At 43.0% G+C, this 26,735-nt stretch overlaps 1 protein-coding gene across 3 annotated transcripts in view; it reads left to right on the top strand.

Annotated features, from left to right (window-relative positions):
* The window catches only part of mtmr3 (myotubularin related protein 3), a 71,536-nt gene that overhangs the window by 3,160 nt on the left and 41,641 nt on the right, over positions 1-26,735 (top strand). For all 3 annotated transcript variants that reach the window (XM_084332650.1, XM_084332649.1, XM_084332651.1), the window contains exons 3-4: positions 4,525-4,583; positions 20,910-21,029. In XM_084332650.1, coding sequence (XP_084188776.1) covers positions 4,581-4,583; positions 20,910-21,029 — 123 coding nt within the window. In that variant the 5' untranslated portion in view covers positions 4,525-4,580. The remainder of the gene's footprint in view (positions 1-4,524; positions 4,584-20,909; positions 21,030-26,735) is intronic.

Below are 26,735 nucleotides of genomic sequence, written 5' to 3'. Positions count from 1 at the left end.
CGATCCTAAGGGGGAAATTCAACTGCATCGATTTGAAAATGTTAGAATAGATTATCGCAATTTTAATGTGTACACGTTATGTTATTATTGTCGTGTCCGTTACAGCCAACACCCCGACATACGCTACTGCATCAACGTTATGATTAACAAAGCAAGGCATTCGTTTTGTTGCATTAACGTTATATTACTATTGCTATCGATAAATCTAGGTGTTCTAAAATCTATTGCTATTGGTAAGAGAGACTATAATAAGTTGGCGTCTCGGAAAACGAGAGCCCTGATCGCGGAGTTTCAGGAAGTAAACAAGAAAAATGAGGGCTTCCGATTGGTCATTTGCTTTATTTCCCATGAAACCAGTCACTTCACTCTACTGTGATTGGACCGTTGGCTTGAGTGCAATGTGGGACTTGTAGTTTTTTAACGATCTCGCAGCGGAGGAAAAAAAAGACGAGAGGCTATAATCTGTATTCGCACAGCGTGCGCGTAATTGATTTTTACCGTTCGCATACAAATATTTTTAGGGGCCTGCTTATGAACTACACGTCTACACGCCACATGGCGGGCAGCCCTCTAAGTGTCATGCGCCAAAGGTAAAAACAGACCGCCCCTGGCGGGCGGCGGGCTTTAGTTTCGGTCCCTGTTCATATCACACACTTTATGTGGCACACATGTTTGTCTGACCTAAAGATCCAGTACATATGGTGTTAATTCAGTCAGAAAAAGCGTATTGTGGGATTGGGAGTGTAATTATTTTCCTCTTCCCTCTTCTCAGTCCTCAGAATAAACTGAGTAGCATAGATGTGTGGCAAGTAGGGTTGCATCATACACCGATACTAGAAAAGTATTGCAATACCCAACTGTTAAAAACGGTCCAATACTCCATTTTATTAGTATCGATACTTTTAGAATAATAGCCTGATGCATATTTGTGTTTTTAAAATTTTTTTTAAATGTAACACTCCAAAAATAGTATACATCACATCAGCATAAAATATATAGCCTAAAAATAATCCAACTTTTCAGTTATTCTCAAGGACGTAGTCATGCAAAAACTGAAAGAATGAGGCAGTTTGATATCAGGCACATTATTTTGACAGTGACCGGTTAGAGCTAGGAGAGATTTTGGTACAGCAGCAAGAGGGGAGGCATTGCTGATTTAAACATGCTTCTCATTTATTTGGTAAAAAAAAGGTTTACAACGGTTTGCCTTAAATAATGTTTGGCACACAAAGACCCAACTGACTGAAAAATATAGGCAACATTTGTCAAAGTATTAACTTAGTGCAAACAAACTAAATAATTAAACCTTTCTATTTTTGTGGCCACATTATAGACAAAGGCCATCAACAAAGTATGCATATGCTCAACCAGCACTAGACTTTCTTATCAAAAAGGAAAAGTCACTGTTATTTAAAATAAATAAATCATGTGTACTAAATATATATTTACTTTTTAATTGCATGAAACATTATGAAGTATTCTCTTATGCCGCTTTTCGCTGCATGGTACCTAATCGACTTGACTTGCTTTTGCTTTTTGAACGCCGTATTTGAAGTGACCTCACACAAGGAAGTGAATAGTCAACAGTAACACGGCATTGGAACCTGGAGAAGCCCTGATATAACCCAACAGCCAATAAATGTGAAGTTATCTTTGAAACTCTGTTGTCATGCCTCGTCAATATAACCCCCCTTCCCCACTAATGGAACTGGTGTTGTGGAATCACTTCGCTGTGAGTGTTTCCACGGTTAGCTCGCGGCTAACGTTAGCTCCGCGAGCTAAGCTAACTTAGTTACTGCCTCTGCATCCCATAAACCGAACAATACACACATGCCCGAACCGTGGAGGTCGTACCGAATGGTGTACGGTTCGAATGCGTACCGTTCCACCCCTAGTTTCTTCATTGAGCGATTGAGAGATTTGTTATAACTGTTTTAGTGCACCCTCTCTGAGCTCTCAGAGAGAGCAACTCTCAGTATGTTGAGGGGGCGTGGCCCTCTGTTAACTCATTGACTGCCACTCTGTTTTCCCATCTTTACCAGCGTTATTGACCATTTTCACGATGTTTGCGGACCCATCGTATATTCTATATTATAGCTATGGAGACAATAGTATGGCTCATTTGACAGGCACTATTTATAGTCCAACATGGACAAACCAGTTAATTTCTACATACTTTTGTTTGTGCGCTATTCCACGCTAAACATTGCCCTGTTTCAAAATAATCCAGTCTAGTTTTCTAGATAGTGAGATATGACGTGTTATATGCATATGCGCAAATCGTTCGTGTTGCTCGCCTGAAACCTATATTATTTCCAAATCAAAGCTATATACCAATATAGATGTTTCTTCACAAAATCATCGGGAGGGGGGTCGTTTTACGAAGCTGCGATCGTTACCAAAAGCATGTTTTAGGTTCGGTAAAATACGACGCTGTGATCAATACAAAAGCATGTTTTAGGTTAGGTAAAATAGACCTAAAATAGACTGTACCTTTGTAAGAACTTACTCTAAAATGAATAATCCCAGTAGTTCCATCGCGATCTGCATTACCGGTGTGCATTGGGCCTGGCTAGAATACGGAAAACAATAGGTTAGAGGCACTGAGCGACACCTTAGAGACCCAGTTCAAAAGGTAGGCGATACTGCCACCTGTCGGGATTCGATCGTCATTGCAATTTTTAACGTAGACAGCGGTGCCAGGGAGACACGGGCAGGTCCGCACGAGTGTTTAGAATGGGGAAAATCAAAAAAAAAAAAAAAGGATTAAAACCAGAGAAATCTCGGGTTTGGCGCTCAACGGTTGGATTCGAAACACGACAAGAAAGAGCGCAGAAAGAGTTAATTGAAAGGGGATGTCAAGTTACATGAAGCCTTCAAATGTAGAGATTCATGAGACCGGTGTGGTCGGTTGCCATGGGAGATTAACATGGGCTAACTGCTAGCAGGTGATAAATAAACTATTGCAGTTTACTGTGGAACCACAAGAATTAACCAAATTGTAGCAAACTAGTTTCATTACTTGTTTGTGGACTAGCTACCGGATTCCCTTGGGCGTGACTGATGGGCGATTCAGGGTAACTGAGTAGATGATGCAATATTTTCAGGAACTAGATTGAACCATCTGAAATGGTTTGATTATGATGACAACCAGGAGGATAGTTTCTCAAGGGGGTTTAGTCATATTTCCACAATACTCACGGCTATAACATTTTGGGTAACTTATCAACCTTCTGTTTAAACAATGCAACGAACAAGATTGAAAAACACAATTTTCATTGTACTGGTTCTTTAAGATCCAACCAAACCCATCCATATATTATTATTTTTTCATTCAGAGCTCCTTGTTCATGTACAGTGCGGTCAAAATAAGTGTTGAGGGGAAGTGATTGTGAGAGTGTGGCAACACAGATTAGGTAACATGCTAACTAGCCAGGCTAAATGCCATGCTCGAATTTAACTTCCTGTCTATTAGCCACAAGTCAAAACAAGCAGTAAGGAGTGGGCTATTACTGTAGTTTTTTTTAGCCACTTTTTCTCCTCTTTTTCTATTTTTCTCCCATCCCAATTCCACTGTGCCAATTCTTCCCTCCCCTGTCTTGAACGTTGCTCACATATGCCCCCCACTGGCCGGTTGTAGGGAGGATAGAAGCCTTGCATCACGTGTCCCCTCCGATACACGAGGAGGCAGCCTGTCACATCTTTTCACCTGCCAGCGCGGACTCATTGGCGAGGTGTAACGTGTGGGAGGCTCACACTACCCCCGCCATTTCCTGTCTCTGCTGTGCAGGCGTCCCCAACCGACCTCTAGGAGTCGCTGTCCACAATTTCCAGATTACCACCCATCGACTTCCACCCTCTAACTCTGCCAATTGAGTTAGTATGATGGCTGGCCCAAGTCGGAGGCAACGCAGACAGCCGGGCCCGGAGTCGAACCCGGTGTCTCTTGCGTTGGTGACGAGCGCAATGTCCGCTGCGCCACCCAGCCGCCTGGCTATTACTGTAGTTTTAATTGCAGATTATAAATACAGTATGTAGCTACTAGCTAGATGTCAATCAGGATTGTCATCCGACAGGATGCATTCACCTGTCGGATGTGCCGGAAGTGTTGCTCCATCTGCAGCATAAATACTAGTACATACAGTAATTCTTTATAGTCTAAGTAACATCTAAAATAATCCCTTTTGTGATGTAAAAACATAAATGTATACTGTAAGACGTTTACTCCCAGAATAACCATTGTTGATTTCTTTAAAGTAAGCATTCTTGTGCCTATCTGTACAAATGGGCTGGTAAGGGATGGAGGGCATTTTTTGTTGTTGTTGTAAAATATCGAAAGTATTAAATAAGACTCACTAATGCGGGACAGACTGTTGATACTGAGTCTGAGAAAATGAGCTGGATGGGAACAAACTGCCACAGCTATTTGGATTTCATAACCAGCATAGAGCGATTTTCACAGTTTTTTTCTCTACAGTACATGACTTTTCCTCTGTTCCACCCTCTCCCTATCTTTCTCTGCAGGCGGAGGAAGGTCTGAGTTCCTTGTTGGGTGGTGACCCGCACTCCTTCACAGGGCCATGGTAAAGTGCACTCTCATCATGCATAACACTGTCCCGACTCGGAGAGCCATATGAAATCCGTTATGTTTTTCCAAATTCCATTAAATTTTTTTCCAAATTCCATTTTTTCCGTTTTAATATTTCAGAATTCTGTATTTTGTTTTGTACGCTCATTTTACCATCAGAAATAGTGTCTAATAAGTGGGAATGAATAAATGTCCACAATTTAATAAGATATAACAGTCCATGTAATAGGGCTGTCTTAAATACTTCGAAGCTTCGAAGCTTCGTTCGATGGGCATGGGATTCGAATATGAAAATAAAATGTGATTATTAAAAAATATAAATGATATATATATATTTTTTTTGCAAAATCAACTCTGCCTCTCTTTGTTAATTACAACAAGCAATGCTGTTTGTTATTTAAGATGAGGTCGGACTCGGCACTGACAGATTTGTGTTCATTGTGCTGCTTTTATAAAGCCTCAAATGACGGCTTACAATATTTCATGAAAGCAAAGTGTTTTGTTTGTCTAAGATTTAAAAAGGTTTAAACTTTACAGCACTGACAAAGTTGAACAAAGTGCTGTACAAGTCCCACAACATAAAAAAAATAAATAATTTAATTTACAGTTGATTCCATTTTTATTGCTCAATTCCGCGATTCCGTCCGCGATTCCGTGATCGCGGATTTCATATGGCTCTACCGACTCCCGCGTTGCAGCAGAATCGGAAACTCTGCCATTGATTTTCACTTTCAATCAGCTCTGTTTACCGCGGGGCACGGACACTTAACGGCAGCCACAGCCATGTCAAAGTTCCACCCTGGCTGCTGCCTCAGCACACCAGGCTCTTATTATGACTGCAGGAGTATCCATTGTAGTGTAAGGGGTTATAAGTCAATAATGTTATCGTTTATGGTCTTTCAGATGGAGTCGTATCGCAAATTCATCTCTTAAAATTAGGTGACATCGCTAAAGCCGCCCAGACAGGCTGTACTATTTTGGATGCTGTACTAATGTCTTTAGGCCACCACAGACAAAATGTCTATCGCGGAGGACGATAGTTGGTAGCGGTAACAGTCATGGGTGACTGATGAAGTGGCGATCCAAGGTGTCCTTGGCTCCAATGAAGTTCTAGCAGTGTATTGGACCATAATTGTACAGTGTGTGGCTGGTGCCATGTTGTACAAGTAACAAAAAAAAAATAGAGATTTCTCACTGGTCACATGCTCCCAGTGAGAGGCAGTGACTGCAGGCTTGGCAGGGTGGTGGTAAACAAGCGTGAATTTGCAATAGCTGTGTTCTTTTTGCGATAGGCCACTCCCATTTCTATGCCCCCTTTTAGCCAATTGGCATGAACACACTCACCTTCACACACTTGACCTCCACGCCCAATTTCAGCCTCCTAGGACGAAACCTGTGGCCACTTGAGGGTGGATTATGGTAGAAAAGGGTAACCACTGCGCTCAGACAGGTGCGTAGTCCAATATTAATTATGCAAAAAAGGGAGGTAGGGACCGCACTCTGAATATCGTTGGTTTTTATTTTCAAAGGACACAAAACGTTTTCAGCCATCCGGCCTTCATCAGTGTGTAAATGACAACTGTGACAAACATAACTTAAGTAGGCTGTACTTGACACCAGGTGGGAACAATCGGCAATCAGTTAACAGTTAACAGGCTAGGTTGACGTCATGATTGGTAGCAGGGCTAGATTGACAAGTAGAATACATAATATCACAATATCGCATAAATGTGTATGATGGTAATATATGAAAACACCAAATTGATACATATTACAATATTTACAGACCTGTATGGAAATAAAAAAAGACAGTACATTGGAGTGCATCAGGTTGTTAAACCGTTCATTAAACAGTGTACTAGTTTTTCTCTCTCATACAGTAGATAACTTAGGGTAGCATCTATAGGAATGGAGCCAAAATTGGACTCTTCATTCATCCCAGATGGAATACATCGATTTGAGCCGATGTCAATACAATATATAATTTAATTTACAACTCTGTATGGAACAAAAAACAGTACATTGGGGGTATCAGGTTGTAAGACCGTTCATTAATCAGTGAGGGTGGAGACATTTTTGTGGAACAACCAGCCACAGAGTGACCTATTAGAGCTGCTGGTCGCAGCAAAAAATGTAAACATGTCAAACTTGAAAAGAAAGCAAGTATAGCGTGACTGGAGATGGATTGGAATATGTGTGGGAGACTTGAATAATTATGGAATGAGAATGAAAGCCTTTTTATGTGTCGTCTGGGACATAACTCTTTGACCATAACAGACCCCAGAAGGATGCTGCTTGGGGAGAAACGGCAGTGCTGCAGGGGGAGCAAACTAGATGACAAGATTTCAGATAGAAATAATTTCTATGTGTGGATATATTGTGCCGGCCTGCGGTTAATCATCATCATCACGGGGTCTATAAAGTCCAACCGAAAATTGGTATTTATATCAAATAGAGTTTTGTACTATTTGTAACCATATTTATTTGGTCAAATGTTAATAAGATGGTTTTTATGGATATAATCAGATTGTCCTAGAGCTGATTCTATTCTTATTGGCTGAGCTCAGACATGCATTACTCTTCAGCACATTGACATTTACAGAATGTATATATTAGAGGTGGGCATAGATAATTTTTTTTAATCTAGATTAATCTATCTGCAATCCTGGATTTAATCTAGATTAATCTAGATTAAAATGGCTCAAAACAAATAAAATAATCTGCCGAAGGCATTCAAAATATGTGTGTTCTACCCAAATAATGACCAGAAGTAAGTCCTTACTTTTTCTTTCCTCCTTATGTTTCTCAGGCCAGGTGGCCCATTACACCATGAGCCCATCTCTCGTTTCCAAAATGCATTACAGACTGTTTGAAAAAGCTGTTTTGCTATGATAATTGGTAATGAAATATCAAAATAATGTTCAATAAGATGTACTTTTGTTTAATAAGTTGTTTTATTCAGAAGTTAACACAAATAAATAATATTACCAGTACAGTACAGTATCTAGCACACTCTCAGGAGCAAAACAGAAAGAAGCATTTCAAACTTGAACTATGTGACATGGCTTGACTCAGTCCAATCTCTATTTCACCTTCTTCCACCAGTCACTCAGGCAGACCAGCTTGTTTTATGTAGCGGTGTCTACTTATAGTGCCTATAATATTTTTCCCGTTGGGTGCCAGACAGGGCCAAACCCTGCCAATGCAAATCAACTGCTCCAGTGGAGTTGCTCAGTGGCCAATGGTGTCAACTGTGGTTGTACTGGGCAGCTCCCAGGTGTGAATGGAACTGTGTGAATGTGAAGCAGGGCGTTCCTGAAAAAGAGCATCTGTGCTCAGCGAACCTACCCTGGGTAAATAAAAGTAAAAAAAAATGTATTGCGTTAACGGCCCAGCTCTAGTATATATACAATACAAAGGTCAATATAAAGGAGATCATAATATTCATGAATGAGAACTTGAGGGTTGTGATGCCGTTCTCAAGTTCATTGCACCATTTTGCTAACGTTGGCTTGTAACGTAGCATTGTAAGAGCTTCCTTGCTACACACGACAAAGATTTAAAGATGGCTTAGTGGAAAGACATGGTGCAATCCGACCCAAATGAAGGCAGTCGCAGTCGATCGCAAGTTTCAGCGCGCACCTGGCCGAATCAGCAACAAAAGGTTAGCTAATGCTGCTAACTAACTAGCTAGCTGGCCAACATTTGCTGTCACTCATGATATATCCCTAATGTTGCATAACGTTCTCCCAACCGTTCATAAATCCCTCTGGTATTCTGTTTTCTGTTTCACTGTGTAGAGCTAACAACACAAGCTGCCCAGCCAGCTAGTTCAGTGTATTAGCTAGGGCCTGGCCAGAGATGGGCTCGGAGCCCGAGATGAGGATGGCAGCAGCCTTCATCCAAGCAGGAAACACAGGCGCTTCACTTCATCAACCCCACCACCATAATGCCATTCAAAAATCAATCCTAAATAAACACGTCATGTCAAAGCTCCAACAATAATGTCAGATTGCACTAGCAGATATATAATCCTCTCTTGTTTGGGTTAACTATTTTAGTTGATAGTCTTTTTCAGACACTTGGTAGAACTGCCAGACCGGTGAAGCCGGTGAGACCACTGATCAAACCATTCAGAATAAATATTGAATAATAATAATGATCAGTGGCTAAACAATCGGAGCATCCCTACTAGGCGGATGAGCAAGATTTGACCTCTTTCCCATTACGTCACAATCTGACATGGAAATCACACGTTACTCTATAGCTCGCTCTGTTGGTTGGTTGGTCCACAAAAGTGTCTCCACCATCTAGCGGCCACGGTTTCTCCACCGTTTCTACACAGTTTCCGCCCCTAGGAGGCTGAAGTTTGGCATGTGAGGGTGTGTATGCACGGAGGCGGTTTCAGCTATTGCGGATTTGCACATGTTTATTTAACATGCGATGTTGTGTATGCGAGTATTACGTATTGACCAGGAAAAGTTCCTTGTGATTATCGTGATATTAACTACATTAGGGCAACGCATCACAAATCCCAGTTTGGATCGTATCACTGTTTTGAGTCATGGATTGGATCATTCGGATCAGCAAAAAAATATATATATTAGCTGAAAGCATAAGGAACACATACTCTACACATGCATGTCTATTTTCAATTAGGCCTATTTGTTAATTCTAGGTGGCTTTATGAGGGGGCGTGTCTGAATAACTTTTTTTCCTCACTCCTGTGTAATGAAAGAATTGTTGGCGGCCTAGTAACTTTGCTCTGCAGGTACATCCCCTCTGTGTAGCCTAGTACTGCAGCATAGTGGACGTGTTCATTCTTTGACAATTTTGCCTCGTGTCTGTTCACATTTTGCCCTGTCAATATCTAAATGCAGAGGTTGTTTTGTGTAAATGCTTTGGGTAGAATGTATTGCTTTTGCCTTCCCGGATATCTCGGGTAACGGACTGTTATCCAGCCATAACGTTAAATATATTGACACTAGCATATGCCTCGTGGTGTGCAATTCTCGCATACAGTTGCTGTTTTTATCCATGTCTATTGTAGACCAAACTGCAGACTTAAATTATGCTGGAGATCTTTATGTGATATAGCTCACTATGATGGTTAAATTTCGCAATTAATCCAGGGTTCACATGCATGCCGAGCCATTACACCCTTAAACTACATCCATAGCATCCAGCCCTGTCCTGGTTTTACCCTGGGACATAACCTCTGGAAGGGGTCTGTCCTCAGTTGGAAAGGGGGTGGGTTCCTCTTGGCATGCTGTTCTGTGGCTGCCCCTTGGCTGGCCCCACTGTGCTCGTCCAGGCATGACCACGCTCTGTGTCAGCTTGGCTCACAGACGGTGGCAGGTCGCACTGAGCCAGCAGCCTGCAGGATGTGCTGCCCCATCACCATGGACCACCTTAATCTCTGGCCCAGCTGAGTGCCATCCTCTAACTAAAGTCTCTCTCTCTCTGTCTCTCACACACTTCATTTCTACTGAACTACGTCAGCAAAAGTCCAGACATTCTTTCATCAATTAACCCTGAAAGAAGTTCCTATTCTAGTTGTATATGCATGCCTTGCATTCCCAGCTTATAGCTGAGCTAGATAGCTCTGTAGATTTCTGAAATATGTTTGTCCCACATAAGGGGGCTACTATACTATGTGACTTTAAAGAAATGGCACTCACGCTATGCCTACAAGGAAGACTTTTACACTGAACGATTGCCTTGAAATAGATTATTAGATCTAGACATTCCAATAACATTTGGAGCTGTAATTTAATTTGAAGCACTAGAGATGAAATATGTTCCATTCCACTGGCCCCTAACTCATAGCTGTCAACATTGGGATTTGAAAAAACTGGATATTTTCCCCGGCCCCGCCCCCTCCCAATGTAGTCTCCTCCCCCTCGTATGTATATTATAATATATATATTGTCTGCACTGCGCAGCCGTGGAATCGCGAGGCCATAGATTTAGAATAGATAGAAAGGGCACATTGTGGTGTATCATAATTAATTTGTTGAATACAATAGGATTTTTATAATGTTGACACAAATTAAAGAATATTTACACTAAGTTATCTTTTACCTCTTATTTAATTCATTCATTAATTTAATTGTAGGCACTGTTTATATTGTACATAGTCCTGTGTGTTGTATATTGTGTCCTATGTTACTTTTGTGTTTATTGTCTCTTTCTATATACACCGTGGGAAGGGGGGCACGTAATTGAATTTTTCTGTATGTCTTGCACAAATTGGAAAATGACAAAGTTGACTTTGACTTTTAACATGTGTCTATAGTGTCAGACACTAATTGTAATGTTAAAAACGGATACTGCTGTAATATAAAGTGAAATTCTACCATGCCTCAATGTATCAACTTTAAACATACACTAAATGTTAATGTTAGAAATGTTAATTTCCATTATTTCCACCATGTGCAACATTTCCTAAGAACAGCAATGTCCATTCTATCAACTCCAAATCGTAAGGTTATGTATATAACCAAGTTCTGTGAGTTATGGTGCGCTCAGCACCAGTTGCACTGTACCTCACTTCGTGCACGAGCACTGAATAAAAAATTCCACCATGTACCTTTACATCCCAACATTCGTCTGGCCACACCCCCATCCGCTTACCTTCATAAGCAGGAGTGTGGTCACCTACTCGCCTCCTTCCCAAACTTTCACCATAAGGCGAGATCAAGGGCCGCAGCTGCGTCCTGGTGCTGAGCGCACCATAACTCACATAACTTGGTTATATACATAACCTTACGTTCTGTTTCGTTATGGCTTCGCTCAGCACCAGTTGCACAACAGGAGCTGAGCGGGAGCCATAGCCCGACAAATGTACCCCGCTGAGGCCCCCCACAACCATCAGACCGGGGAGGACCGAGCCCCCCGACCCTCCCTAATGGAGGATACCCCCCTATTGGAGGTTTACGGGAGGGAGACGGATCCGACCGTGCGAAGAGGAACTCAAGCAACTCAACGCACAGGGTGAGCAGACCGTGGCTTGACCCCACGACTACACACACACGCACAACCCGCATGCCACCCGGGAACGAACGGAAGGAACAACCTCGTTACTGCCCCCAAAATCACGGGGTCAAGAGCAACCCAACCCCGTGGCAAGGCTGTAGCAGCGGAGCGTGAAGGAAGACACAGACCCACCGAAGGGACTGGATCCCCTGGAAAAAGGGGGCCCAGAGAGGTCAATGACGCCAGGCATCAAGACCCCACCAGGCGATCACTTAGTGACACCGCCCCCCACATCGCCAGCGTATTCGGATAATGCCCCTGCAAGAGCGGGCCCTTTCCCCCCAATAGCACACCGCCTGGCACACTGACCCTGCAGAACAGGCAGTCAGCATGGCCGTAAGCACTCAAAAAGGTTAACCAACGGAAGCAGGCAGCGCACTGGGGAAACCAGGCAGCAGGCTGTAACCTGAGCCTGGAGCACTGCGGACGAGACATGCGCCAAAGGAGTGGGTGGGTGGGGAAACGTGTTTAGTCCCTTGTTTGAGCCGAATCTGGGTTTAACATGATTTGTTGAGCTTCCTCTGGTGTTGTAGTCGTGTATATTCACTGACCTTTGGGAAAATGTTTGACATGTACATGGGTACCTTAGTCGTATAGTGTATCTTGTAGACCAGGTCCATTGCAAGTTGCTGTACTCTGTCGTCTACTCTAAGCCATCCTAGGTTGTCAAAGTGTGCAGGGGTGAGGTGGGTTCTAGGGGTAAGGTCAAGTAGTAGTCTGACTAGTTTGTTTTGTGATGTTTGTAATCTTGTTTTTAGCTTTGGTACCATGAATGAATGAATGAATGAATGAATGAGAACTTTATTTAACAGATTGCAGAATGGGTACAATACAGTACGGCTCAATACATACAATTGTTAAGGGGATGCAGACCTGAGAAAGACGTTTGTCTTGTTTCCATCAGGGTCCCCCATTTTCAATTCATATAGACATTTATGACATACACAACATACATGACATTTATGGCATAGGGACATATAGGTATTTAGTACTGATACATTTGTGACATAAACGGTATTCAAATATACAGTACTGTTACCCCTAGATCCTGACAGAGTATATATGATGGGGAGGGGACTGTACATTAGGAGGGGGTGGGTGGGTGGGAGAGAAATATACATACGGCAGGGAGGGAATATATACATGCGGTGGGGAGGAGACTGTCTATTAGGAGGTGGTGGGGGTTTTGGGCATTTACGGTGGCCAGTTTCGAATTGCAGCCTCCCGTAGGTGCTCTTTAAGAGCGATTTTGAATGTGGGTAGGGATTCACATTCCTTTACAGCTTTGGGTAGGGCGTTCCACATTGATGTGGCATAATTGCGAAACGTGTTTAGTCCCTTGTTTGAGCCGAATCTGGGTTTAACATGATTTGTTGAGCTTCCTCTGGTGTAGTGGTTGTGGTATTCAGCTTTGGGTAGGGCTTTGATTGATTGATTGATTGATTGATAACTTTATTAACAGATTGCAAAATGGGTACAATACAGTACAGCTCAATACACACAATTGTTAAGGGGTTGCAGACCAGAGAAAGACTTTCGTCTTGTTTACATCAGGGTCCCCCATTTTCAATTCATCAGGACATATATGACATACTTGACATACTGAAAACAGCCCCCCCGGCGGAAGGGGCGTATGCTGGCGTTGTTGATCACCATGACAAAGCCTCCATTAAAAAAAAAACACCCAGAGGGGTCGAGGCAGAGAAGGCTGACATGATTGGCAGACGTCATGAACGTGCAGGGGCACACTCAACCGCTCAACCGGGTAACCCGGGAGTTGACTCTGCTCCAACACACCAGGGAATCAACCACCCTCGTGGGACAGACAGTGGTTGTTCCTATAACCCCTCAAGAAAAAAGGGTTATCCCAGGCCTACGGTATCAACGAAACTTTACTTCGGCCCGGGCCCGGCGGCACGGGAAGCACAGGGTTACCAGAGGAGGTCCAAGACACCCCAACAGCCCCCTCTTCGCCACGCGTGAGAGAGGAGCGAAAAGAATGGAGAACCAGCCCTAAGCACACCGCACTTGGTATTCCCAGGCGGTCTCCCAACCAAGTACTAACCAGGACCGAACCTGCTTAGCTACCGAGATCGGGCGTGTACAGGTTGGTATGGCCGTAAGCTATTACGACAGTGCAGAGTACCCAACAAAGGGTCTCCATAACGCCTAACCCTGTGACACCTGGACCGACCCGGCATTTTCCCCCCCGAAAAAAGCACAAGTCCCTCAGGGTACCAGAACAGCAGATCTGCATCCCCGGCGGACAACGGGTTAACTGACCAGGACCAGCGCGACCAGACCAGTCCCTTGTCCTAACCACGCCGACATGCCCACTCCAGAAGAGGGGGTAGGTATGCGTGTCGATCTAAAACATGAAAAGAGGGCGCCACCCAGACGGTCCCGATTTGGACCATGCTCAGTGGCCCACCCCAAGGGCGTGAGACCCCTCTACCTATGTTCTGATCTATTCCGTTAACATCCCCCAGATATGAAAGAGAATTCATCGAGACAACCTAGTAAACTGGCGCTCGGAAGAGACAAAACTCCATCCCAGTTGCCCAAAAAAAACCGCTGTTTTAACAACCAACCAAGGCGCACTTAGCCCCTGCGTGATTCTTTAACAGAAACACACCGAGCCAGCACTATGTATGCGTCGAGACCCAAACGCATCAATGGATAGTCTAGCAAGACACCAAACATTGTTCCTCCAAGTCGCCTGGGAGAACGACACGGAGCCGTCGTGCTTCATGTACCTTCCTCTTTTTATCCAAAAAAGAAAGAAACACAGACTGACATGAATCCCATGTGACGCAGCTGAGGGTAAAAATCGTTTACATTTTTACATCCCACCACCCTCGCCATAGGGAGGAGACGGAAATCCCCAGAGAGACTTCCCACGCGAGCTGTATAGATTGAAAAGAATATATTGCAACATTGAGCTATGTAATATTTGGGTTAGGGCTCTCCGAGGAGGAGGCACTGAACAAATACACACTCAATAATCGAAATGAATCGAATACACACACAATAGAGCAGAACTCCTTTTTGAAGTTCTACTCTCCTTGACAATCTGAGGAGGAGGCTCTGAACTCTGAGGAGGCTCCCTCACAGGGAAGGAGAGTCCGAACTCACAGAAGGCCCGAGAAGGAGCTTCGTGAGGAGGAGCTCTGACAACTCCCTGAAACAGATCCATAACATGGACCTGAACAACTCACGGAAGTCTTACCAACAGAGACGCGCACAGTGACGTACTCTATGGCGGGGGAATTTCTGCGGTGCACACGCCCAATCTTCCAGGGCGTGGGACCAGGAACCCCCCCCCCCCCCTCTTACCCTATAACGTGTCGAACAGTAACGTGACAGGAACCTTGAAGGACAGGAGGTTTTAACCCCTGACCAATCAGAAAAGGGGAGGAAAGGATTACCAGTTCACCCCTTTACGACCCCACACCCATGATACGATGTAATGACAAAAAAGAGCATGACACAGTCATAGTCAGCTACATGAAGTGTCTAACAGCTTCACATAGCTCATGTGCTAACCTGCTATCTGATTTTTACTAAGGAAAAAACACAGAATAGAGAGGGCCCCCTTTAAGAGCCCCGGTACCAGACTTACACATGTGCTTCTGTGGCCAAACCTAACCCAGTTGTAGATCACAAGACACACACAACCCTTTATCACAACAAAAAATGGCAAAAGTACACTCTACAGAGGAACGCTGTTTTTCATAACGAGAGAATACAGAATCCTCGATTATGTATTGGCCACAGGCCTTGCTAAGCACACACGATAAGTGACCAAACAATCTTTTCTTTAGGAAAATATAGTTTCTCAAGCGGTTAGCACAACCCCAGCAATTAACCTGAGGGTTACATCGTATCCCCACAAACACAGTGACACAATATATTGTAAACAACATGTCTGAGAGGAGGGTGGAGAAGCCCCAGGGAACCGGGGGGATCACCCCTCCTTCCTTACCCTTGATACGACCAAGTTGAACCGGTAACCCTGTTAATGTGTGAACACACTGTTCATTGTCATTACAGGCTGAGAAAAGAATTCATTCCTTAATCACATGTCACTAAGCATAGCTTTATAGGTTAAATAACCCCCTTAGTTGTGAGTTCACGTTTACATGAACACACATGTTCTCATCACAACTAACCAGATCATTTTTACACATGTAAAACAACAACCCGATTTCTATGGAGAGAGAAGCTATACCAGTGACGAGACAATTCACACACAACACTCGTCGTATCCTCAATGTATTGCAGCAACACACGTTTTGGAAAACATCGTTATTACAAAACATCTAGAAGGGAAGGAAAGAAGAAGTGTTTAAGGTCCGGTCGGGACCTTCCTACCCTGAACGCAGGCCAAGTGAACTGCAATCTGGCTAACGGGGCACCGAAGTTGAACACAGCATCCCTGTGTTGACGACGAGGGTAACGTCGTTGCGCCACCCAGCCGCTACGTTTCTCTATGTTTGACGCAGTCCTCGCTGGCAGGGCTCCGGTGTAGGTTCAACTAACATCCTCTGTCAAAGATGACGTCGTAGTCAGAGTGTTTAAGGCATGTTATAGTCATAGAAAACGTTCAACAGTGTAGCATCAAGCTAACAGCCGATCGACTGATAGCAACAAGCTAACGTTTAGTAGCCTGGTAAACACAGCGAGCTAACGCCGCAGCTAACAGCTGACTGGCTAACACAGTAGGCCACAACTAGCACGCAAGCTAAGCAGCTATCACCTGAACTGTACACACATAACAAGCCACACTTCAGACAGGCCGCTGTCCAAGTCCCTCCCCTAAGAGGGAAAAGAAAAAATGTCAGAACACAGTCGGTGATCCAGACATACAGCGGGGCCAGCACAGTTCCCATTTCGGGCTGCAGCCGACTTTGAGCATGGAACTCCCGATAAAGAAGATCCTATGCCCACATTTCCTCGTTAGGGTATACTTTCATTTGTATATGAAAGATGGGGCCTGCACGGGACAGAGAAGCATCCGCTCGAGAATCCTGGGATCACCAGGTCCTGGTCGGGGCCCACTAGATTGACCATCATGGGCGTCAAACCAAGATCCTCCGACCGCCGTTTAAGCAGAGCAGAGGACCCCAGCCTGAAGTCGGCGTTTCGTAAATTGTCAGCTAACCCCCACAGCATCAACAACAACCAGAGCTCGCAAGCAAAACAGTACATACCCAACCTGGAAACAACCGCTTCTCACAACAGTCGGTGCTTCCCACAGTCCAGCTGTGTGGCCTTAGGGCAACCCCATCCAGCCGCAGCAAGGAGGACTGTAGCTGGGGAGCATGTCAGCGGCGTGAGCTCCTAATACGAAAAAGCCGTTGAAGGTCGGAATGACCATCATCTTCCAGACACTCTAGTAACGAAGACAATATCGCCGTATTTTCTCGAAAATAGTGAGAGAGAAAATAAAGATATGATGTCAACGTATCTTCCCGTTCTTTTGTTTTCCAACTTTCTTCTACTAACAACCTCGTCAAGTGGGTATCTACCGAAGGCACTTCCTTGTGGTGAAAGTGAAGAAGGAGGCGAGTAGGTGACCACACTCCTGCTTATGAAGGTAAGCGGATGGGGGTGTGGCCAGACGAATGTTGGGATGTAAAGGTACATGGTGGAATTTTTTATTCAGTGCTCGTGCACGAAGTGAGGTACAGTGCAACTGGTGCTGAGCGAAGCCATAACGTGCTATGAGCTCAATTCTCCCGGTGCATGCAGAAGTAGAATTGCTGTCTTGTTTTGGATGAATGAGTAGAAATGAAAAACTGAAATCTTCTTTTATTAAAGTAGTTTTGACATGTGATATAGATAAAGATATTGTTTCATTGTGTATTGATTAACTTTACATTTGCTCTTCATTACTTTACAAAAGGTATACTGGCACAGTCGAATACAGCAATGGATTATGGGTAAATGCAACGTTAAAGCAGTGCCAATGTAAGACTGACTTTACATTAAACGAATGACAATAATATAGTATAAAGTAGGGTATTATTTGGACTAAAGAATGGTGTTGTCTCACCCTACTCGCATGTTGAGTGAGAGCACCATACATTATACACTGAGAAACCACGGCCGAGAGTGAGCTCTCCGGGAACAACCCCACTCTGCCGGTATCGCCTTTTGTAGGCAGTTGTATAATGTAATACAGTTTGTGCTAAACCCCTCCTTTATCCCGTCGCTGTTATTCTTCTTCGGGTCGCAACTGTCTTGCGGTCTGACTTCATGTGCTAACATTCTAATCTACACTGCTGCCACCTGTCGTCACGGAGGGGAATTGCATCCATTTTGTAAAAATGTAAAAAAAACGGGAACAATGTGTAGTCCACCAAAAAAGCGCCAAAAGATAGAAAAGAAACGAGCAGAGCCAGAACTGTTCAACTCCCCTGGAGCCACAGCCAGCAGAGAAGCCGGTTTACTTTCGCTTTTAAACCAGCTGCATCCATTTTGTAAAAATGTAAAAAAAACGGGAACAATACTGGAAAATATTTTAACGGGATGACGGCTGGAAGGAAGGTTGAAATACAGTACAATCCCGGGAAAAACGGGATGGTTGACAGGTATGCCCTAACTTATTTATTTATTGAATTGGGATTTATCAACATATCGGCATATCATCAATGTAAATGTGCCGGAATTAGCACAATTGCTAAATTCTAGGGCTGTCCCCGACTAAGGATTTGGATAGTCGACTATGATTGGCCAAAATTTGTCGTATAATATATATATTTTTTTGTATCATTCCATTTGGGCTGTGGGGGGTGCTTAATGTCTGAAGGAGTCGACTGAAGGCTTCTTGTCCTCTGCAAAAGCATGCAATTGGTCCACTGATGGATACATCTTGATATTTGTCTAGTGTGTTTATTAGATGGGTGAAATCCTCTTTCAGTGCCTCTGTGCCTGTTTTCGTGGGCAGTTAGCCTCTGGTATGTGTGCCATTAGCGTTAGCCACGCTTCTAGGCCTCTTCTTTTGGAAAGAATGATAAATTTTTTTTAATTTTTTTTTAATTATAATTTTTTTTTCTCTTTTTTAAATTGTATTCGACTAAGAGGTTGGCATCGACTACGCCTCCTTTCGACCGATTAGTCTACTAATCGACTAATAGGGGTCAGCCCTACTAAATTCCATCTGTAGTCCCAAGATATGTAGTATTTGCTGTAGTTCCTCTATTAAACAGGCATACCAGTGTTGGCTGTAGTAGACTCTTGCTAAAACCACCACCAAGTCTGTATTAAATCACCTCTTTTGGTTTAGGGGTTTAGATATTACATTTACTACACTTCCTAAAAATTGTGAAAACTAATTAGATGTTGCTCATTATAGTGCATTAAAAGGCGTACAAGGAAGGCTGGTATGAACTATGACAGTGGCAGAAGATTTTTTATTTTTTTTTTTAATCTTTTTCTCCGCCTGATTTTCTATGTTTTTCTCCCCATCCCAATTTAGTCGTTATGCCAATTCCCTCCCTCCCCTACCTGGTTGTTGTGCGCATGTTCCCCCTACTGGTTGGTACAAGGTAGGGCTGGGCGATATAACGATAACGATAAATATTGCGATATATTTTAATAATCAATACAGGAAGAAAAAAAATCGCATTTTTTATTTTATTTATTTTTGTGACCTGCAACAGGGCAGTTTTAAAACCAGAGACAGTGGACAGACTTGTCTTTCTTGCCTGCAACTTAAAGTAATTGCTTTGCTTGTCCAAATGACAATACTGACCAAATTATTTATTTTTCTCTTGTCCATTTATTTTGTTTGCTTTATAATTTAAAATACAGTTTGAAACCGTCTGTACACAGTAGGCTATGTGTGCTAGCAGAGCTAGACTAGAGCCATATGGAATCCGCGATCACGGAATCGCGGACGGAATCGCGGAATTGAGCAATAAAAATGGAATCAACTGTAAAAAAAAAAAAAATTATTTTTTTTAACTTTTTTTTTTATGTTGTGGGACTTGTACAGCAATTTGTTCAACTTTGTCAGTGCTGTAAAGTTTAAACCTTTTTAAATCTTAGACAAACAAAACACTTTGCTTTCATGAAATATTGTAAGCCGTCATTTGAGGCTTTATAAAAGCAGCACAATGAACACAAATCTGTCAGTGCCGAGTCCGACCTCATCTTAAATAACAAACAGCATTGCTTGTTGTAATTAACAAAGAGCGGCAGAGTTGATTTAGCAAAAATATTTTTTTTAATAATCAAAATTTATTTTCATATTCGAATCCCATGCCCATTGAACGAAGCTTCAAAGTATTTAAGACAGCCCTATTAAATTGACTGTTATATCTTATTAAATTGTGGACATTTATTCATTCCCACTTATTATACACTATTTCTGATGGTCAAATGAGCGTACAAAGCAAAATACAGAATTCTGAAATATTAAAACTGAAAAAACGGAATTTGGAAAAAAATAAAACGGAATTTGGAAAAAAAATAAAGCGGATTTCATATGGCTCTAAGCTAGACTCCAGTCACGAGTCACGGTGCACATTTGCGGTGGTTTGTCCACCAAAAAAGCGCCAAAAGATAGAAAAGAAACGAGCAGAGCCAGAACTGTTCAACTCCCCTGGAGCCACAGCCAGCAGAGAAGCCGGTTTACTTTCGCTTTTAAACCAGCTGCAGCCTGAGAACTGGAGTGTGAGGGGATTTAACACTAAAGATGGCGGCAACGACAAAGAATTGCTGCAAAATAAACATACATCTGTTGTTTAAATTTTTTTTCTTTTCTTTTTTTATACTTATAACAATTTCGATAATTATTGATATCGAGTGATATGATAACATTATCATATCGTTATCGCGATCAGATTTTTTGCCATATCGCCCAGCCCTAGTACAAGGGAACCCTGAAGTCTACCACATGCTTCCTCCGACGCATGCGGAGACAGCCAGCGGCTCTCTTTTCACCTGGCAGCGAGGACTCTCATTGGTGAAGTGTAACGCGTGGGAGGTCACGCTGCCTTCACCACTTCCTGCCTTTCGCTGAGCAGGCGCCCAGACCTGACCTGTAGGCGTCGCTGTCCACAACGCCAGATTCCACGACTTCCCTCCCGGTAACTCAGCCAAACGAGTTAGTATGACGATCGGCCCAAGCCGCAGGCAATGCTGACTCCGGGAGTCGAGACCGCAGCCTCTTGCATTGGTGACGAGCGCAATCTCCACTACGCCACCCGACCGCCCCTAGAGAGCCACACAGTCCCATTCTCTTGTCATGTGCTCCTCTCCCTTTGCTGTGCAGGAGGAGGAGGGGCAGCAGAGCCTGGAGTGCATCCAGGCCAATCAGATCTTCCCCAGGAAGTCCCCGGCCAATCAGATCTTCCCCAGGAAGTCCCTGGTTCTGGAGGAGGAGAACATGCAGGTGAGAGACACTGCCGCTGCAGCTGCCCAGACTAGTTTTCACGTGGTGTGTAATAAACTCATTCCCAACATGCCGCTTTCTGTGGAAAATATGTGGGAGTGTCTGTCTGTGTCTACCGTGCAGCCAAGTTATGTAACCCGCATGGCCTCGTTCATTATGCAAAGAGATAGCTACTTTATTAATCCCAGCGGGCCATTGTCTACTGTAGCAGTAGTTGTGTAATAAAGATAAAACATGCGAGAAAAAAATCCTTACAATATGTGACTTGCATGTAGACCTGTTGACATGGAATTGACATGATCATGACATGATCTGAAAAGCCACATGAATTATGCAGTCAAGATACTCTGTAACTATAGGCATGTTCGAGATTGGCGAGGCGGATGCAGATCTGCGCAGTTTTTACTACGGCCTTGCCAAGCGCGTTGCATGGCGGTTAGAATGTTGTCCGACTTGCTCTGGAAATCTGAGCGGGGAGCGAGCCACGCACAGCCTTCAGAGCGAGGCGCCACAGTACCTCTCACCCGACTGCTCGACGCAAATTAATGATGGGAAACGACTTGCTATCGTTGCGCAAAGCGCCCATTGGCTCAGAAAAGTTGTCACCGCCCACAAGAGGAAGTTATGAGACGTTTGATTGATTGAAAACTTTATTAACACTTTCAGAGCCCAAGCTTAATCTTGATTTACCGCTTGAATGCCCACCATCCACTTCAATGTTAGCGTTAATAACGCCTAATCTATGTTTTAAATTATGGCTATGTGTCTAATCTGCCCGTCGCTTATCAATGACTCGTTTTCCAGGCAACATTGTCGAAGCGTATTGTTTTTTTATCGGTTCATTTTCGTTTTATAGCATTTTGAAAAGCCCTCATTTTCAAGGAAAATATAAATATTCCATGATAATCGCCCTTTTCTGGAATATTCTAGAATACACAAAAACGTTGTAATTTTTCGGCCTATTTATGAATCGTTTTCAAATAAACGCTAGATTATCGATAGTATATGTGTACGTATGCACGCTATATAGGCGATCGATTCTCTGATTTCCTCAAAGCGATCACCCACACACACACACACACACATAGGGCGAACGCTGAGATCTCAGCGAATACAACTTTGATTATCCCAAGACTTGTAAAATAGATTCCTTACCTCAGATCAGATGTTCTCCAAAAAGATCATTCCAATTCCTGATCGCCATTCCAAAAATCGATTGCTTTTATTGATCCAACGCTACATACTGTACATATGTATTCCACGCTGTTCTGAGGCGCCACAATGAATCCGATCGGCTCGGGTTACATGCCTGAGAAGTAAAATGTGGATTCCGGATTTATCTTTTCTCATCCATTTTCATTGAGTCCATTCCAAAAGGGTGCATTACCATCTGGGAGACGATAGGGGGCGGTTTTTTCACATCTGAGCTCCTACAGGGGCTGCATACCAACGGGAGACTCGGTTGATGAAATATGAATTCAGATTGCTAATAAAAAATTAAACGATAATTGTCGTCGTGGGCCTCAGGCATTGGGCTGATAAAACGTCTTATCACATTTTGGGCATTGAAAGTGTTAACAGATTGCAGAATGGGTACAATACATGAATACAGTAGTACAGCTCAATACACAAGGGGATGCAGATCAGAGAAAGACTTTCGTCTTGTTTACATCAGGGTCCCCCATTTTCAATTCATCATAACATATATCAGGGGTTCCCAAACTTTTCAGGCCGGGGCCCAGAAAATAAGGCGTCAGAGAGCCGCGGCCCAATGCACATCGTCTTTTTTTTTTTTTTTTTTTTGCCAGGCGATTGATTTTTTAAGCCAAATATCACTTCAATCCTATTAAGTTAGTTCAAGTTAGTTATTCATTTATATGTGCTATTTATGAGAGGGCTAACTTGTTGCAAAATAATAATGATAATAATAATAGCCTCATTAAAATACTATTGTTGCTTCGGTTGTTTTCAGCGTTTTATGTGCATAATCTGTTATTTAGTTTGAAATGTTCGTTGAAATAAGTAGATTTTTCGTTTTTGTTTATTTATTAAGTTAATATAAAACCATATAGTCACATTTTAGAATACAATAGAATAGAATTTTAGAATACAACTAGAAACACGGTCCTGGCCTGCTTCTAAGTTCAGTTAAAAAAAAAAAAAAAAAAAAAAAATTTAATTAAAAAAAAAAAAAAATTTAAATCATCTCGCGGCCCACCCGTGGCTGCTCGCGGCCCACCTTTGGGTCGCGACCCCGACTTTGGGAACCACTGCCATATATGACATACATGACATACAGATAGACAATACTGTTGCATCTAGACATTTATGACATACCAGATCTACAAATATACAGTACTGTTTGAGTACAAAAATTGTCTAAAAAGAGTATATACATTTGAGGGGGAAGAAACTGTACATTGGAGGAGGTTGGGTAGGCGGGTGGGGGAACTGTACATTGGATTATTGACGAAACCTTACTTGGTCGCAAGAAAAGGGTATTGTGTATTATTGGGTTAGGACATTTACTGTGCATTGGAGGGGGTTGGGTTAGGACATTTACAGTTTCTGGACTGTTTCTATTAGGGGTGGACGGTATAAACGGTATGAATTTGCTCTACGGTATGGATTTTGACTATACCGTGTAACCGGTAGGGCAGCTCTAAAATAGCAATGACGTCATGTAACCACAGCGCGACTATTTCACTCGCATTTGCCCCTAAAAATAGATAGAATTAGTCATAGATAATAGATATGTGCGAACTGGAAAAAGTTATTTAGGAGGCTTCGCGCAGTGGGCGTGCCAGCCCCTACCGCACGCATGTAAACACGGGTCTAGTAGTCTAGTGGGACGCGACACGGGAGGACGGCGGCGTCTCCCTGAGCTAACGTTCGCTTAGCTACCGTTACAAAATGACCCAGTCAACTATTCACTTTTAGTTTAATACACGATGAGGCATTGTCTAACCGAACGGTATCTAGTCGGCCAGCTACCGATAGCTCCTGACATCAACAAACGCTCCACAAAGTCTAGTAGAGACGTGTATGCTACCTGTTAGCTCACGTTAGCGCAAGTTAGTTCACCGTTCAAAACGAAATGTCCCATTGAACTAAATAATTCACTGAGGCGTTGTATTAACGTTATATATCCGGCTAGCAGTACTTAGTACTTCTCTAAGTATACTGTATATATAATTCTGTTTTGCCTCAATATACAGTATATATATATTAAGGCTGTCAAAGTTAACGCGGTATTAACGCGTTATCGCCGATTCTATTAACGCCACTATTTCTTTTAACTCACGGTTAACTTTTAAGAATCTTTTTTAAACCTTTTCTTTTAAAACTTTTTTTTTGCTTTTTTTTTTTTTTTTTTTTTACTAGACTTCACTCAGGTGTATTATTGATGCTCTCATTGATACAGTGTGTGTGTGTGTGTGTGTGTGTGTGTGTGTGTGTGAGAGATATAGAGAGAGAGAGAGAGAGGGGGGTGAGAGACGAGGAAGGGGCAAGAGAGAGGGAGCTGGGAGAGGTGTGTGAGAGAGAGGGGGTGTGTGTCATTACTCAGCCCTTGTGTGGGTGAATGTAACAAGTTCCTAACGTTTTCTTTCCCCTATTTCATGCACACTTTATTCATTGTTTTAAATAATTATTTTCTTTTAAGTTATTTTGTGCATCACTCTGTTTTGAATTTGATGCAAATTTTCAATGCATGAGGGTCCTTTTGTGTTAAATGGCTGCATAAAGCAAGCATTTGTTATGTGTGTGCGCGCTGCAGTGGGCAGGAGCGTGCAACAAGATGGTGTAATACCGTAAATCCTCTAATAGTGACCTGTATTCAATTAAAAACCGACTCTATTAATGACCTGGTGCGCTGTTGAAATAAGCAATTATAAGCCGACCTCCTAATACAAGCCGGGTTACTAATATACGCGTGAGCGAACCTCCCCTTACTTCCGTATATGGAACACGGGTCGCACGCAGCACGTAACACAGCAACAACAGAGCAAGCATGGCTACCGGTACTAAAAAGAGACGAAAGTTTGACGTTACGTTTTTATTTTTTTTATTTTTTCTTCTTTTTTTTTTATCTTTCTTCCCCTCCTTTTTCCCGATTTTTCTCCCATCCCACCCTTCCTGGTTGTTGCGTACTTTCCCCTACTGTTGGTCCGGGAGACCGGAGACTGTCACATGCTTTCCTCCGACGCATGTGCAGCCTGGGGCAGGCCAACCTGGCCGCGCAGGTTCTCACCGGGGAGAGTGTAGCGTGTGGGAGGCCACACTATCTCTCCTCAGTTCCAACCCTCGCTGAGCAGGCGCCCCGACCGAACTGTAGGGGTCGCTGTCCACAACGCCCAGGACCCACCCTTCAGCTTTCCCACCCCCTGATACAGCCAATTGTATCAGTGTGAGAGGCCAGCCAAGCTGATAGCAACGCCGGGAGCTGGATTCGAACAGGCGAATCCTAGTGTCTCCCGGTGTTGGTGACGAACGTAATCTCCGTGCGCCACCTGCCCCCCCGACGTTAAGTTTAAAGAGGAAGTTTTGAGGTATGCGGCGGAGCATTCGGGAGAGAAAGGCGCAAAGCACTTTAACATTGATTCCAGACAAATCCGATATTGGAAAAAACAAAGGAATGAGCTGAAAGCAGCTGACGGTAAAAGAGCATGCATAACTGGAGGAGGGAGAAAAAAAGTGAGCGAGGAGATGAAGACACTACTTTCCGAGTGGATTTATGCATTGCAAAATGATACAAAGAAAAACAATGGAAATCTACCCAACACTGAGTGATGGAGGCAAGTGTGTGTAATTGCACTGTTTACTATTTCATACAGTACTTGGTTTCAATAAATGAACCCAGTACATTTTACTGGGTTCAAACTGACAAAATGTTGATTTATTCATTATGATCTGTTTGAAAATTAGAAATATAGGCCTCTTATCAATAAAAGCCTGGTACCCGCTACAGTTGAAACAAATACAAGCCCGGGTCACTATTAGAGGAATTTCGGTATATGGTATATGAATACAGCCTATTCCACTATAGCAGGTATACATAGCTGTCAACATTGGGATTTGAAAAAACTGGATATTTCGCCCCGCCCCCTCCCAATGTGTATATTATAATATATATATATTGTCTGCACTGCGCAGCCGTGGAATCGCGAGGCCATAGATTTAGAATAGATAGAAAGGGCACATTGTGGTGTATCATTAATTTGTTGAATACAATAGGATTTTTATAACGTTGACACAAATTAAAGAATATTTACACTAAGTTCTCTTTTACCTCTTATTTAATTCATTCATTAATTTAATTGTAGGCACTGTTTATATTGTGCATAGTCCTGTGTGTTGTATATTGTGTCCTATGTTACTTTTGTGTTTATTGTCTCTTTCTATATACACCGTGGGAAGGGGGGCACGTAATTGAATTTTTCTGTGTCTTGCACAGAAATCTGACCAATGAGTGGCAGTTTGCTCGTGCGTGCGTTTGTTTTGGTCCGCTGTTAACACTTTGAGTGCCACTCACGGCTATTCTCGGGTTTACGACCCGACCGTTGAATGCCACGCCTCGAGTATTCTCTGGTATTTTATTTTTTATTTTTTTATTATCGATCTGAAATCATATTTCATCACGCGAGCCTACCGTTGGAGATCCAGGGACCGCCGGCGCTCAACTGTGAAAAAAGCGCCCCCTATCGT

Source organism: Notolepis coatsorum (genome assembly GCF_963971535.1).
Source record: "Notolepis coatsorum genome assembly, chromosome: 1".
In the NCBI taxonomy this organism is placed as follows: domain Eukaryota; kingdom Metazoa; phylum Chordata; class Actinopteri; order Aulopiformes; family Paralepididae; genus Notolepis; species Notolepis coatsorum.
The sequence above is the reverse complement of the archived record's forward strand: the minus strand, read 5'-3'. Positions and strand labels throughout refer to the sequence as shown.